Source organism: Hirundo rustica, chromosome 1 (assembly GCF_015227805.2).
Source record: "Hirundo rustica isolate bHirRus1 chromosome 1, bHirRus1.pri.v3, whole genome shotgun sequence".
NCBI lineage: Eukaryota > Metazoa > Chordata > Aves > Passeriformes > Hirundinidae > Hirundo > Hirundo rustica.
Window position 1 is genome coordinate 137,164,311 of NC_053450.1, and position 13,615 is coordinate 137,177,925.

Consider the following 13,615-nt stretch of genomic DNA (forward strand, 5'->3'; position numbering starts at 1 on the left):
TTAATCTATTTTCTTCCAATTTAAAACAATTTCCCCATGACTTGTCCCTACAGGCTTTGATAAAATGTCTCTCTCCATCTTTCTTATAAGCACCCTTTAAGTGTGGAAAGTCTGTATAGGGGTTTCCTGGAGCCTTCTCTTCTCCAGGCTGAACAACCCCAGTTCTCTGAGCGTGTCTACATAAGAGAGGTGCCCCAGCCCTGTGACCAACTTTGTGGCTTTCCTCTGGACTTGCTCCAGTCAATGTCTATTGACTTGCTATGTTAGAGGCTTCATGCATTGCGAAGGAACTATCGGTTTTTCTCTGAAATACATTTCTGGTTTGAACATTTTTCTCTTAACGGCAATGGGTTTTTGAAGAATCCAGTTGCTATAGAGTTTGTGAAAATTGACACCCGTTAGTGTTGGGGTATTTCCTGAAAGGTGGTTCTAGTCAGGTGGGGGTTGGCCTCTTTCTCCAGGCAGCAAATGACAGAATGAGAGGACGCAGTCTTAAGCTGTGCCAAGGGAAATATAGGTTGGATATTATGAAAAATATAGGATTTTTTTTTTTTTTTTTTTTTTTACAGAAAGGGTGATATAGTATTGGAGTAGTCTGCCTGGGAAATTGTGGAGTCACCATCCCTGGATGTGTTTAAAGAAAGACTGGATGTGGCACTCAGTGCCATGGGGTTTAGTTGAGGTGTTAGGGCTGGGTTGTACTTTATGAGCTTGGAGGTCTCTTCCAACCTAGTGATTCTGTGATTTCTTTTAGTAATATTGCAAATGGCAAAATGTGGATCAATGCAGGTATAACAAGCAAATGAACATTTTTCTCAACATCTTTTCTCAAAGACATTGTAGATTCTGCTCAGAATAATTATATGGAGATGTTTCTTACCCCAAGTGTGTTGTTAACATTGTTTACATCTTCTTGTAATATCTCTCCGACTATAAAAATAATTACAGTGTTCCATTCTTCCAAATGAACCTGTTACCTTGGTTGAAGTAGGTAATACTTGACATGTCTTGTTATCTTTCAATTTTTTGTAAACAAAAAAACAACCCTTAAATACAATTAACCATAACAGTGGCCTTATTTGCTTACCTAGTCTTATTAAAAGACAGAAAAATTTTGGTTTTTTGTACATTCAGGTAAGTTATCACCATGGGTGCTAAATGACATCACATTGTCTCATAACAAAATACTGCAGGAAATGAATGCAGAAACCAAAAACAAACCCTCCAAAATGAAAAACACCCTAGCTGGCAAGAATTTCCTTCCAAGCTGAACATCGTGGTTTAGGTGTTTGCTTGCCATTTTAACAATGCTCTCTGTTTGTGATGCTACCTGTTGTCTAGGAAACACAAACTTATTCTACAATCACTGATAATACTCTTGAGAGATGGGGATTTCCAGGGGAATCATGAGCGTGTTACAAGTTTCTTAAAAATTTCTTTGTTACGTATAGCAAAAGACAAAGGATATTGAAAACAGGTTATTAAACTCACCTAATTTGATAAGAAATATGCATGCAATTTCAGTTTTCTGCATCTAGAGAGGAGGTAGAAGCAGCTGTATAGTGTTCTCTGTTTGTCACGGAGAGTCTTCAGGTGAGCTGTGAACATTGATCAAATGGCTATATGTGTACCTCAGATCACTTTGCCTGACAAACCCAGTGAATGGTTCACTGCATCCTTTGTGGGATTAAATTTTCCTGGCTAAGAAGTCTGGACAATAATAATTAAACTAATTTACATCAGTATGGTTGACATCAAACTTAAAAGTGCTATGTGTCAGTGACATCTTAAGAATAATTATCCAGTGGAAGAGAGATATTCCTATTTAAAAATGATAAATAAATTTTAAAAACGAAAAGTCTCATTCACTGAAACACCTTTCACTGAAGTGGATTAATGGAGTGACTCATATTGTAAGCAAAAGCATCTTGAATAAAAGTGGTACCATATAAAACATATGGATTTTAAATCGTATAATTTACTTATTCTTTTTGTTATTTTGTTCTGTTCTTCTCCCTTCCTTTATCCTTTTTTTTCCTCCTATTTCCATCTGGACAACTTCTGTCTATTTCATGATTTAAAGATGCTCCAGTGGATTTGATCGTCACCGACAAGATTGGGTAGACAGTGGCTGCCCTGAAGAGGTATGTGAGTAGTTTACATTCTCAGCCCATCAGAGGCAACTTATATAGCTATGATGCTTTTGTTTAAATTATTCAGATTATAAAGCATGATTTCAAGTCCAAAGACATACTATATTTATCATTCAGGGGAAATCCTATAAGACATAACAAAGTACAATCTGAGCAGTTTCACTCCCCATTTGAGGGAATAAAATGGACAAAACCTAAAATTTTAGTTTTGGGAAACTACTTAAATTAAACAGAGACCCAAAAACCAGAAAGTTTCCTCAAAAACAGTGTCCCTGTGCTGATTTTCTTTTAGATCTCTGACTTTTGCCAGAAATGAGGAAGAAACTGTGATGTTCCTTATTTCAGAAAACCCTTTGCCAGTGTAGCCTCAAGTGAAAAACAGACATTGCATTTTGATTATGAAATCTGGCCAAATCAAATAGTAAAGAAGAAATTACACAGATGAATTCAAAGAGATAAAATAAAAATAGTAATTGAAATAAAAATCTAAAATCCCTCACACAACCGGCCTACATGGCATTTTGATTTCTTTTCAAGGAGATGCAGTGAGAGGATGAGAAAGATATGTGACTCTGGTAGTGGTGGGCTGTCAAACAGGGACCATAAGCCTCCTCTGAAATTTATCCGGGGTATTCCTAGACCGGAGTTCATTTTCAAAAAGCATTTATAAATATGAGGAGGATGATGATTCTGTTGCAGTTTAAAAGCCCCTTTAGAAGCATTTTTTTGTTTGGGGTTTTTTTTGTTTTGTCTTGGGGTTTTTTGTTGTTGGTTTGGGTTTGGGTTTGTTTTTGGTTTTGTTTGTTTTTTTAATTTTCTTTTTTTTTTTTTTTTTTCCATGCTGAGATTGTGGTAATAGGAACTAATAGTTTATGGCACTTTTCATCTTCTGGTAGCCATAAAAAAAGCAGTTATTTTTCTATTTTTGCTTAACAGCCTAAATATTCTCATGAGTTTCAGCAACTTAGGCCTTCTGAGATCTCAGGTGAAACCCAGGGCAAAACATAGCCACAGGTGTCTAGTTTAAAAAGCACATTCTGTTTTATTTTCAGTGGAAGCAAAGAGAAGTAATGAGATAAATCCATATTAATGGAAGAATTTTTTTTTTTTCTTGTAACTGTAATTGGAAAATAACTGCAACCTACATACTGCCTTATTACATGGCCTTGAAGCTTCAGCTTTCCAGTTTGTCACCAGCTTATTTGAAAGCAAAATTTCTGAGATATTTATTGTCTGTGGAAGGCAACCTCTTCAAGAACATAAGAAAAAATTACTGGGAGCATGTGTTATTATGATGCACAAAGCTTGTATTGCTTTAATCCAGATTATAATTAGCTAAAACTCAATTGTGCTTGCAAATTAAGATATCAAAAAACTTCTCTCTGCAAGACATTAACATTCCCTTCTGCTTCTTTTTTCTTGTCTCAGTCCAGCATGTGCTCCAAGGTTTAGTACACGATCTGAGAGGAAATTATCAATATATTAAGTGTATCTGAGAAATTGATAGTTTAATTTTCATGGTTTCGGGCTACTTGGTGGAAGTTCACTGTCCAGCTTTTTAGGCTCTTTGGAGTAGAAGCAACAGCCTGCTTGGTATCTTCTGGAATTATGCCTGAGCTGACTGCTAGAGTTCAGGGAAGTATCAATACTTAGCACACAATGGTTAGTTTTAGATGCTTAACTCAAGAGCATAAATAATGAGGATTCTCATAGTAAGGTTTCCTTGTTTTTAATATAGATTTTGAGCTAAATTTTGACTAAATTACATCAGTGAAAAATTAACAATATTTTTCAAAAAACCCCAAAGATATTTAAAGAATAATTATCCTGCAGGTACTGATAAACTTCTGTAATGTAATAAATTGTTTCTGGTAAAACAAAGAATGATAAAATATCTGTGCATATTAAAATAAAGACAATGACCACTAGGCTTTGACAGCCAGATCTCAATAAAATGAAATAAACATGTGCAGGACTCCACTTCTCATTAAAATGAAAGGGAACAGCAGGAGTTAGATGCAGTTCCAATATTTGCTGCAAGATAATTAGATGTATTTTCCTGCAAAACTGTGTGAACCATAAAAGAAATTGTTCATTGCATCTTCAGAATTTTAAAAATGTCCAGAACTTGGGAGAAAAAAAAAAAAAAGAGCAAGCAGACTCTATATTTGTATCAAAATATTTGCCTATGCAAATAAATATTAAATTATTATATGATGGTGACTGTTATTTATAGTATGCTATTATATTATAATAATTTTATTAATGTTAGTTGTTTATATTTTATAATCATTAAATTTTACATTTTTATATATGTTTTTAAATATACAAATAATACATTACATTTTAATATTATGTAGAATTAATAGGCATATAGTGAATGGATTGATTTATTGTAGTAAATAAATATTCTATGGGCTGAATACATGCACACATTTTATGCATATATGTGTGTTGTTTTGTGATAATTACATGTAAAGTCTAATTAAATGCTCCAGTTAACTACACATCGTTCACTATGAAGAGCTACAACTTAAACACCACATATCATTTTTAACACGTTCTAAGTCATCTGGATTGATGGCAGTGAGCTTTCATGACAGAAGAGTGAAAATCTGAATTATAAACTTAGATGTGAAACTCTGATCGAGGGAAGTAACAAGTTTGACAGTCTGGGGTGACTATGAAACCTTGTCATTAACAATTAAGACTTGTAAATTTTGCCAATAAATGAAAACATACATGTTGCTGAATGCTGCATAGAGACTTGAAAAGGGGAAAAGGAAAAAAAAGAAAATTAAAAGAAAAAGCTCTTGAAATTTCTTGATCTAGAGTGTCTTTTTTCACTCTTTATCACAGCGACTTGTCCTTGATTGAATTCTTCATTCTTGACAGTTCCCACTGAGAATTAATTTTCTCTTCCTTGTTTCTGTTGTTTCCCAACAGTCAAAGGATAAGATTTGTGAGAAGAATATAGACACAACTGAAACACTTCTGTACTCCACCACCACCCTTCTGCCAACCACCACAAGGTTTAGAGTTTTAACAACCACCAGAGGATCCACCACTTCCCACCTTCCAACCAGCCTGCCCACAGAAGGTGACGTGTATACACTGCATTTTTACACTTGAAAAAAATGTAATTTACAACTCAGAAAGAAATTTATTTCCTTTAAGTACGTGTTGATGGCAACTTTTTCCCTCTGGGGCAGCAGGAGTAGGGAATTGCAGTCAAGGCTCTTGCTGTTAAATTGCTCACTCTTGCACCAGCGAGGTGCAAAGGGCAGGAAGGCTCAAGGAGAGGATGCTGCTGGAGAAGCAAGGACAAGTTAAGAACACCTCTAGAGAACTTGAGGTTACAATGACTTTCCGTGTTCCTTTACATTCAGACAGTAGTCCACAATCTGCTGAAATAGTAGTAATAAAGGTCCCTGTTAAATATAGTAGAAATTCTCATCACAGACTTAATGAATTTGTAATTCTTTTATGAATTCTATTTAGCCAGATGAACATTATAGAGAGTCCAAAATAAAAACCTCTATGAAATATGCCTGTTGACATTTTTTCAGTCAGTTGACACTGTTCTTCTCATGTAGTGCTCACTGTTGTAAAATAGTTCATCTAGGCTTTTGAACTGAATTAACTGGGTAAGTAATGGTGGGTCAGTTCTGATCCTCATACCAATGGCTGCTTAAATTTTACCTTCTTGAGCTTGGATTATCCTGCTTTCCTGCTTTTGGAGGAGATTCACTTGGGCAAGAAAGCTAATTCAGATTAATCAAGGAGCATCTATAAAATGTAGCTGTGTGCATTTGTTGAAATTGCATGTTGACACAAGAAAAAGTAATAGATACAGCTTTTCCAAGTAGCCTGTGACAGGAAAATCTGAGCTGAAGGCATTTCAAGGTGGGAATCTACTGATAAGAAAGGCTGGGGTTTTTTAAAGCAATAAAAGTTTAGAAACTTTCAGTGCAGCATTTGGACTGCATTAAAAGGATTAACCTCTGAGCTTCTATTCATTAAAACTCACAGGAAAAAGAGGAATATGGAAGTAAATAGGGTTTAGTATTAGTAGACCTTTTCAAGATTCTTCAAACAGATCTAAGTCGTTGTCTTATTTCATTGACATATGTTGGTTCATACAATCCTTAATATTTATACAATGCTCAAGTTATGGGTGAATATGTAATATATGTGAATTATTTATAATCATTATGAGACAGAATCTTATACCCTTATTTTCCAGTGTTTTGAATACTCCTGAATGCTTTAACACTCTCATAAATGTTTATTTTTGATGGTAAGAAAGTGTAGTAGTCAGTGTAAGAAGTGCCACAATCTAGTTCTCATTGAGTTGAGTTCCAAGTAATTTTCTTGTTGTGGAATGTTCTTATCATTAGAAACTGATTGCTAAAATGATTCATGACCTAGAAAAATTCATTTTCCTTCAACTAATTTTGAATTTCCTTTATAGATGACACCAAAATAGCACTGCACCTAAAAGATAATGGAGGTAAGAGATTTTTTTTTTTTTTTTGGTCTGTAAATAGTGTCAGTATTTTGTGGAATTATACCCCAGTGAACTTGGTTGATCAAAATCCAATTGTAGAAATAGTTTTTACCAGATTCTCAAGGGACTCCAGCATCCCACATCTGTGTGGAATATAAGAAGGGCAAAGCTTAGGAACTGCTTAGGAAACTAAATATTTACAACTCTCTTTATCATTCTGTAATAAAAGAGCAGGTTCAATTATGGACATATTAAGTAAGTTTTAATTGTATTAATGTTATTGACTATAATAATGTAGTTTTATTTAACTGTGTTAAGAGAGTATGTGGTGCTAGTTCTAAATAATAATATTGTGCTATAAAGTCATTCACAGTAGTGAATTATTACATGACATTTTATTAGTAAGTATACTCATTTTATATCTATGTCTGTATTAGCAGAGATCCTGCATTTCTCCATGCACATTCCTTGTGCAAGTTAATAAGATCACCTTGTCATACCGATAAAGGGCCCTGTTAAATGAGGCTCTGCAGGGGCCTGCTTTTGTCATCTTTGTGAGTTCAAGGACTGAGACCTGAGGTTTTTCCTTCTGCCTTTGAAGTGGATGAGAATTCCCCTACTAGAATAGGACAGTTGTTAGACATTGCCTATGCCTGTCTTCATTGCCAAAGTAGAGCTTGCTGAGGTGAAAAGGAAGATTTGGGTTCATTTCTGAAGGCTTCAGAATGGTCTATCAAAGCAGAGGAAGATCTGCTGAGCAAATTTAAATAAATCACATTTCCACTGATATTAAGGGGACTATTATTGCCTCTGATTGCCTTTCCAAGCAGGGAGAATGAAGTTTCTCTTGTGGGTCAAAGGAACAGGTAGCCAAGTGTGGCAGCAGGCACAGGCAGGGCACAGCAGCTCAGGGGGAGCAAGAGGGGTCAACCGTGACCTAGTACCAGCAGCTGAGTCTGCAGCAATGAGGCAGACCCAGGGTCGAGGCAGACCCATGGTCAAGGCAGGAAGCCAGAATGGTGAAGAAGGGAGCAGCGACACAGCAAAGTGGCACCAGCTGCCAACAGACAGCTCAGGAAAGGACCAGAGGAAGCATCTTCCATCAGTGGTCCTAGAGTAGGTGAGATGATGAACCAGGTCTACACAGGAATTCTGCAGAAGCAAAAAGATAAACAGCTCCAAGGCCCGTCCAAGGAGGCACAGTCCATGGACAGGACTGAAGATACCTTCAGTGTTGGTCCAGGATACAAGATCAGAGATGGGACTGAATATACGTTCATCTACAACATAACTTAGGTTTGGAGCTGAGCTTACATGGGGACCCCAACATCATGGGCAGAGGTCCCATATAAATCAGTCCAGAACAGCTGAGATATAGAATTTTCTCAGGACCCTCACGGAGAATTACTCAAGTTTTGAAAAAACACAGAGTGCAGGTGTCATTTAGCTTGTTTTCCAGACTTTTTTTTTTTTTTTTTTTTTTTTTTTTTTCTTTTTTCTTTTTTTCTTTTTTTGTCATATTCAGCCATTATTTTCTCCTTTATTCAAACTAGAGATCTGTTCACTCCATGGGGGACAGTTGTCATCCTCTTCCTTGCCAGTCTCCCATCTGTCACTTTGCTGTCACTAACCACAGCATGGCTGGTCACATGCTGTATTGGGCATTGAATTGTCCATTTGTTGGCAGTGGGTTTTTTTGACATTGCTTTGACACATAAATGATTGCTTGGAATAAAGTGATCTGTGGACTTCTGAAGCATTTTGTCTACGGAAATGTCCCTGAAACTTTCTTTCAGTCTTGAAATCAAATTGTTTCTTATTTTATTGAGAAAAGGGCTTCAGTGGTCTTAGAGGTCAACAGTCAGTGCTTCATTCTCCTGTTCCACAACTGCTCTGTACTGGAGGCCTATTCCTGGTTGAAAAGTCCCACAGACTGTGGGACAATGCTCCATGGCAGGTGGCTGACCCTGGAACAGGCAGCTCTCCATCATGAGCATCTCATACACTGCCCAAAAGGCAGCTCTCCATCATGAGCATCTCATACACTGCCCAAAACTTTATGCTGTTATATAAAAAAATATTCCAAAAATGGAATTTAGAGAAGTGTTTCTTTCAGTTTGGGAATTGCAACAGGATTATTTTTGCACTTGTCTATTCTGTGTCCAAGATCTAAAAAGAAAAACTCTTAAAAGCGTTGAATCTTAGAGCAAATGATAGATGGTTGTGGCCTACTTGGTAGGTAAGGTGTAGGGTTTGAGGCGTCAGTTATATACAGAAAGTTCATTTCCACAGAGAAAGCTGCTGCATTTTAGGAGAACAAACCAATACATGATGTAATTATTCATTTTCCTTAAGCTGTTTCTTTTACTCGTGGAATTTAAAAAAAAAAAAAAAGAAAATTACTTCAAACAACACAAAAGCAAAGCAGCACTCCAGGATTTCTCATTTTTCTCATTCACAAAGTAAATGTAGCTTTTAATCTGAGAAGTTCTTTTTGATGAATCTTCAATTATGTATTGAATTTTCCAGTGTCCCCTAGATTAGACTCGGATAAAACTTCTGTAGCCGCAGGCATATTCTTTGATTCTCTGTGGTTTGTCAGCCTTTCATAAAGAGTAGATTATTCCAGGTCATGAATGTAGGGTCTCTACTTTCTCACACTAAATCCTTTAAAACTCTAATGAAAGGGAACCCTTTATAATGGAAAACCAAAGCTATATTGGATCAATGATTTCTTATAGTTTGATGTGGCCTGGGATGGTAGCAGTCAATATCTGGTTAGGTAGAACAAAAGGACTCCATAGAAATAGGTGCATCTCACCTCTGTCTAGAACTTCTGAAATAAAATATTATAAATTTATAAATTGTTATAAATTTAAGTTTTTTGTTCTGGTCATACTGCTTTAACCTTTTATTAATTTGAGAAAATCTTTTGCAACTGTACTGTAATTCATCCACAATTTTGTAACATGTCTTAATGTAGATTTCAAATTTGCTTGGTTTTGTTTCTTCTGCCTGCCCTCTTTCTCACACACACATGACAGATAACTATTACATACATACCTAAATAATTTTAAAATACAGCTGGTATGACATCACAATTTTTGTTATAACCTGGTTCTTCTTAAATTAACAAGCATGTTTTAAGTTCTAAGAGATGTCCAGCACTAAAAATGCACCATTGTTTTGTTATTAATTTCAGATTCCATTGTTTTTTTTCATTTTCTTAGAATTTAACACAGCTGACTAAAGAGTTTAAAAGCCTGATTTTTCATAAAAAACTGTGACCAACTGGCCATGGCTATCATGTAATGTAGGATTTTCTTGTTGAGGACTCTCTGGTAGATGATTTAGATGATTGGCCAGCACATCTAGACATTTTATTTGACCTTTTTAGGCACTTTGTTGTGATGATTTGACTGCTATGAGTCCCCCACAATCCTTCAGTGTAGAAACTTGAAAGAAAAGTCTGTGTCTTTTGCACAGCAGGTATCAGACAAATGCTACACTTCTCATTCATCAAAGTGTACAGAAATTTCTGTTTCAAAAAAGGAAAGTTGTGGGGGAAAAAAAAAAAAGGCAAACCTGCCTGAGGAAGAAAGCTGTTTTATTTGTTAACAAGTTCATCCTGGTATATGTAGTTCTAGGAAATGTCAGTATCGTGTTTTTCACTCTCATCTGGCCATTTTCAAAGACAGTCCAGATACATCTAACAGGAATGTAGTAACAGGATTAATGTTTGTACTACAGAGAGCCTAATTTGATTTTGAGAGATTAGGAAACGCAGTAAGAAATGACCAAAATGTAGACCAAGTTTTGGAAAAAGAGTACTTTTATATACTTTATATATGGTGATAAACTTACCCAAGACTAGTTTTTTGAATACAGTCCTATGTCTGGAAACTAGCTTCCATAAGTCATCTATCTTCCTAATTTCTCTTAAAAATTGCAGCTGAATTTCTCTTTAAAATCTGAGCTATTCCAAATTATGGAGAAATATAGTGCTTTTTTTCTTGTGTACCCTGAACTCCAGTTGCAAGACATTAAACACCAGCTAATGCCTGATAAGAGGCATATAACTAATTTCTTTCTAATATATTAAGTTTCTAAATTATTCAGAAAATTAGAAATATTTCACCAAAGAAATAAGCCAACCTTTTAAGCAAAACAAATATTTTTGACATAGAAGAAATTATTATGACCACACAGTCCAAAACCAAGTGACTCAGCTTAACAAGCCACTGTGAATTAGCTGGGTCTTCTCCACTATTAAAGTAAGACACAATAAACTGAAAAATTGTAAGCATAACCTCTGTGGGGGGTTAAAACTGTTTTAAAGTAGACTTTGTATAAGATAGGATAAGACTGGCAAGACATGGCTTTGTTTTACTGCCAAAACTTAGCCTAGCCACAAGAAAAGACCTTCTAGAGGCTTTGATTCATCTGGTGTTAGCCAGGAATCCACAAGCTGTTCTTTTAGGCCTTTCTCCTAACCAGTGGCAAGCAGTAGGCAAGAGGAAGTAGTCAAATGTCATGCTAAAAGAAGTGCCCAAACTGGAATATGTTACCATATGGGGCTACATACAGAGAAAAATCTAAATTACAGACTATGAGGGGGCATCTTACTTGCAGGAACCCAAGGTCTCCTTAAATTAATTATCTTCAGGGTGTCCTAGTTCATGTGTTTTGTTTCCATTCCTGTTCAGAAACCTGCAGGCCAAGATTGAGACCTTTTCTTCCAGTCTTTTCTCATGAAAAACAGAGGATTTAAGGTTTATATCATTATTGAAAAAATCCTGTTGAGATTAGGTAATGGATTATGTAATTATGTGTTTCCTTCTGTATGTTCCGCTTGCTCAAAAATGCTGGTGTTCCCCTAAAATTGTAGGGTTCACACAATTGAAGCGAGGAAACGAAGCAAGCAAGTGAAGCAAGGATTTCCTTGAAGAAAACTGGTCATAAAGTTTCCTTTGTCTGTGCTGTGCCATGCCATGTGCTGTATTTGTATAAACAAAATATTACCAAAGAGCACTTTTGAAATGGTTTCTATCAATAGTCTTGTAAAGAGAAGAAAAAATAGAAAAGTGTCAGAACAGAGAGAAATGGAAGAGGTGGTGATGGATACAAATGTATTCAGAGGATGAAAAAGAGAAGATAGGTAGAACAATTAGCCACCTTCATTATCAGATAAACCAGAAAGAGCCCTGTAAACAGAGGTTATCTGATTTTTTACCTTTTTTCTTTTATTTAGGTAAAGGAGAAATTCCAAAGGGAACAAGTAAAATATAACTCAAATAAGTCAGCAATTGTTCCCATATATTTGATCTCACACTTCAGATTATAGGTTAAGAAATGCTGATACACCTCCCCATTTTACTCTCTATTTCTCTCTGAACTTTTCCAAGCTGTTTCTCCTCTCTCATTTCTCATCAGCCTCTTCTCAGCTCAAGTTAGAGACAGGTCTTGAGATAAATTAGAAATCTCTCTTGTTGTCTTTGGTATGATCAAAGTTGAACTTTACACCCAACCAGTTTCCCTAAGTGGTGGTCCCTGCTTTCTGCAAATTCAGCTGTAACACTCAGGATAGGAAAGCAGTGTTTTAGAAAAAAGCATGGGATCTAGTATAGTATGTTTCTGTATGAAACATGAAAATCTGTACCAAGTGTAATTCAAGTTTTTTCTTCCCAAGAAAAGTTGTGATTCAAGGAAAGCCTATACAGCCTTGGTGGGGTTCAGTATAGTATTTTATTCATGTCTGATAGCAGATGTCCTGTTGAAATTGACCTGAAGCCAAGAACACAAGCTTGGGAAAGCAACAGCCTCTTATATAAATATTCCCAACTTTCTCGTGCGTCACACACAGAAAAAATATGCCTTTCACACAATATACAATGGGCAGTGGGCTGCATACATGTTTTTTAAAGCAAGTGCAAATGAGAAGTGTTGAACTCCTTCATTCTGGTTAAAAAAAATAGAATATTGCATCAATGATCATTATTCTTATTGGTGGCATAATTAAACTCTTATTTTCCACTTGCTTCATGGTATTTGAATTGTACTTAAATGTTTCTTATAACAAGACATTTGTGCCTTTTCCAGAATTTTTGCATCTCCACTTCATCCCAGTTTTGTTATCATCATCTTATTACAGCTATTATCACAAGACATATAAAAAAACTATCAATAAGATCAGCAGACAGTCAATCAAATAATAGCAGGAGTTTTCCAAAGTAGTGGTACCGGCATGCACATAACACCTAGAAAGCAAATATCACTTTCTCCTTGAGCAAAAGAGGATATTTTTCCATCACATTAAGCATTATACATCACATCTTCAATGTGATGTATAACGCTTAATATAATGATGTTAAAAGCACGATGTTAAAAAATCAGAAGAGCTGTGTGTAGACACTTCAACTTATATTGAAGTCTAGCATACTAGTTTAGCTTCTCTTTGGTTTTCTAAGACAGATATAAAATGAGGTATGGTTTCCTACTCTTACAGTTGTTGTGACTTTGCTGTAAAGGTACACAGCTGAACTTGTTACACATTTACATTTTGTTGACTTTGTACCAGATCAAAAGGTTAATGGGAAAACCCCATGTAGCTCTAAGTGCAGATGGAAAAAACGGGATAAACTTTTAAGAAATGGCTGCTTTCCTTAGTGTTTTATCATCTGCTCCTGTTGCTGTCACAGTGCTATGGCCGTGTGACAGCTAGGGCACTCAAAGATCCTGTGATCTTCTGTCTTTTTAATCTTATTCTACATGGAGTTAAGCCAGTTTTGCGATAAGTAGCCTTCTCCAATCTTCTCTACACTGCTCGTTCATCTTTGACATTGGTGTGCATGAGTCACCATAAAGAATGGGAGAAGTGAAGTTCAGGTGAAGGAAGGTTCATAGAGTTGGAGATTTTGAATTGAATTTGAAATACCTGAAGTTGTTCTCTCTC

The 13,615-nt window shown here is 35.9% G+C and overlaps 1 protein-coding gene across 1 annotated transcript in view; it reads left to right on the forward strand.

Annotated features, from left to right (window-relative positions):
* PLXDC2 (plexin domain containing 2) overlaps positions 1-13,615 on the forward strand; it is a 258,009-nt gene that overhangs the window by 220,910 nt on the left and 23,484 nt on the right. The window contains exons 10-12 of the mRNA XM_040079639.2: positions 2,084-2,144; positions 5,100-5,253; positions 6,628-6,666. Coding sequence (XP_039935573.1) covers positions 2,084-2,144; positions 5,100-5,253; positions 6,628-6,666 — 254 coding nt within the window. The remainder of the gene's footprint in view (positions 1-2,083; positions 2,145-5,099; positions 5,254-6,627; positions 6,667-13,615) is intronic.